Raw genomic sequence first — 2,476 nt, forward strand, 5'->3', positions numbered from 1 at the left:
TAGCCGATTATATATGTAAGAATTGCAGCTTTGAGACTGGCAAACATCTTTGTAGATACCTTATTTTCATTCATGATGATTCATATTTTGCCTGGAGTCTACACAATACAAAACAATTCAGTAAAGGTCAAGAAATACTTAAATCACAGGAAATTTACGTTGTTTGATAGCTCCTGACCTAAAACTAATGGAAAAAAGAAAGAAATAGGCGAATATTAATGAGAAAGAGAATGAAACTCAACAAACAACTCTCTAAAACACATAATGTCAGAAGCAAAACAGCAATTCAGAAAAAAAAACTAAGAAAAATTGAAGAAAATATATTGCAATCACACACGGACCAAAGAGTACGAGGGGAAACCAGGCAGTAAATATGATTAAGTATAACCCCAAATACTTTTTCAGCTACTGCAAAAGGTACTCCAAAACAAAGACACAAATTGGCCCACTAAAAAATGCCACAGGGACGATAGAAAAAGACCCTGCAGCAACCTGTGACCTGTTATTGCAACAATACAACAGTGTCCTTAGCTCCCCATGTCAGCATAAAATTGTACAAAACCCAGGAGAATTTTTTGCGGAGAATCCTAAACAGCTGCAAATCACCGACTTGGACATCACAGCTGAGGGCATACAGTCAGCAATAAAAGAACTGAGACCAAATACAGCTGCTGGAGCAGATGGAGTACCAACCATGCTACTCCTAAACTGTAGAAACACCCTGGCAAAACCGCTGCTTGGACTATGGAAAAAGTCCCTAGACACAGGAATAACCCCGGAGCTCCTCAAAACTGGCACTGTGTCCCCAATATACAAGGGCGGTGACAGATGCATCCCTAAAAATGATAGACCAGTTGCTCTAACATCACACCTCATCAAGATCTTTGAAAAAGAGTGTTCGCAACAATATAGTGAAGTGCATGGAGGACAACCAACTATTCAATAACAACCAGCACGGCTTCAGAAAAGGAAGATCCTGCTTATCAAAGCTCCTAGCTCATCATGATTGGGTCCTACACAACCTAGCTGAGGAGAAGAACGTAGATGTAATGTTCCTTGATTTTGGAAAGGCCTTTGATCAAGTGGACCATGGACCTCGGCATCACAGGGAAACTGGGCGTGTGAATCTATGCATTTCTCACAGGGCGCCTACAGACAGTCTCGGTAGGAGGGTCCCAATCACAAAAAGCATAGGTAATTAGTGATGTACCCCAAGGCTCTGTATTGGGCCCACTCCTATTCCTGATCTACATGGAAGACATAAATGAGGGATTAAATGGCTCTAGCCGCTCCTCATTTGCCGACGACACCAGTTTGAGCCTACCAATCACCAGTATTGAAGATGTACCTAACCTCCAGAGAGATCTAGATACTGTATATACCTGGGGCTCAAGAAATAACATGGTTTTCAACGAAGAAAAGTTTGAAATACTGCGGCATGGCCAACATCAAGAAATAAAAACTGAAACAAACCTACTCAAAGAAGGGGGCCATGAAATTAGCGCACGGCAGACCGCTAAATGCCTGGGGGCACATCTGGGAGAAGACTGCACCTTTCACTACCACATAGACGAAACTGTGAGAAGAGCCAGAGGGATGGCAGGCTGGGTACTCATAATCTTCTATACCAGGGAACCCAAAATAATGTTGACCCTTTGGAACACCATGATACAGCCACTCTTAGACTACTGCATGTAGCCAGCTGTGGTCCCCCCACAAAAGAGGTGAAATTCAGCAATTAGAAGCTGCCCAACGCTCTTATACCAGGCAAATCAGGGCAATGAGGGATTTAAGCTACTCATGGGGACGTCTCAAAAAGTTGGGGCTCTACTCTCAACAAAGAAGAAGAGAACGGTAACGTGCAACCTATGTATGGAAAATAATTGAAGGAAAGGTACCTAACCCAGCACCCCATTCACTGCAGCCTTACAGCACTGAACGAGCAGGGAGGAAAATAACAAGAAAAAACAAACAATACCAACCAGATCTCCGGAAAGGATCAAGACCCTGCTAGTGAATAGCCTGAGCCATGAGGGTCCAAAGATCTTTAATGCTCTCCCGAGGGATATAAGAGGTATCGCCGGCTGTACAGTGGACAGACTGAAGGCTGGACTGGATAAATTCCTATCACCAGCACCAGACGAACCACCTGTACCAGGCTACACTACTGGATGCCGGTCGACAAACACCATACCAGACCAGGTGACCTTAAAGAAATTGGACACCAGGAATGGTAATAGTGGCGGATCACCGTGACTGTGAAGGGGTCCTCTAGGCATATCCAAGTAAATCCAAGTAAAGTAAATCCAAGAAAACATGACACTGGAATAAAACCAATAACTCAAAAACATTTATAGTCAATCCTTGCAAAGTAACTCATTTCGTTCTCTCTTGTATATGCATGATTAACAGAAAATGTACTTCGAGTAATGGAAAACTGCGCTAATTTGGTAAGATCAAATCGTATTTACTTATT

At 42.8% G+C, this 2,476-nt stretch overlaps 2 protein-coding genes across 2 annotated transcripts; both read left to right on the forward strand.

The window, feature by feature from the left end:
• The first annotated feature begins 373 nt into the window (after positions 1–373).
• On the forward strand, positions 374–946 carry LOC143041309 (uncharacterized). The gene has a single exon (XM_076213132.1). The coding sequence runs from the start codon at positions 374–376 to the stop codon at positions 944–946; it is 573 nt and encodes a 190-aa protein (XP_076069247.1).
• A 305-nt stretch (positions 947–1,251) lies between these two features.
• Positions 1,252–1,698, forward strand: LOC143041310 (uncharacterized). Its single transcript, XM_076213133.1, has one exon. It carries the CDS (start codon positions 1,252–1,254, stop codon positions 1,696–1,698), a length of 447 nt encoding a protein of 148 aa, XP_076069248.1.
• The last annotated feature ends 778 nt before the right edge of the window (positions 1,699–2,476 follow it).

This window comes from Oratosquilla oratoria, chromosome 30 (assembly GCF_046742065.1).
Source record: "Oratosquilla oratoria isolate Oo_2021 chromosome 30, ASM4674206v1, whole genome shotgun sequence".
In the NCBI taxonomy this organism is placed as follows: domain Eukaryota; kingdom Metazoa; phylum Arthropoda; class Malacostraca; order Stomatopoda; family Squillidae; genus Oratosquilla; species Oratosquilla oratoria.

What these genes read in the sequence shown, in the direction of transcription:
- LOC143041309 (XM_076213132.1), top strand. Translation starts at nt 374, where the DNA reads ATGATTAAGTATAACCCCAAATACTTTTTCAGCTACTGCAAAAGGTAC.
- LOC143041310 (XM_076213133.1), top strand. Translation starts at nt 1,252, where the DNA reads ATGGAAGACATAAATGAGGGATTAAATGGCTCTAGCCGCTCCTCATTT.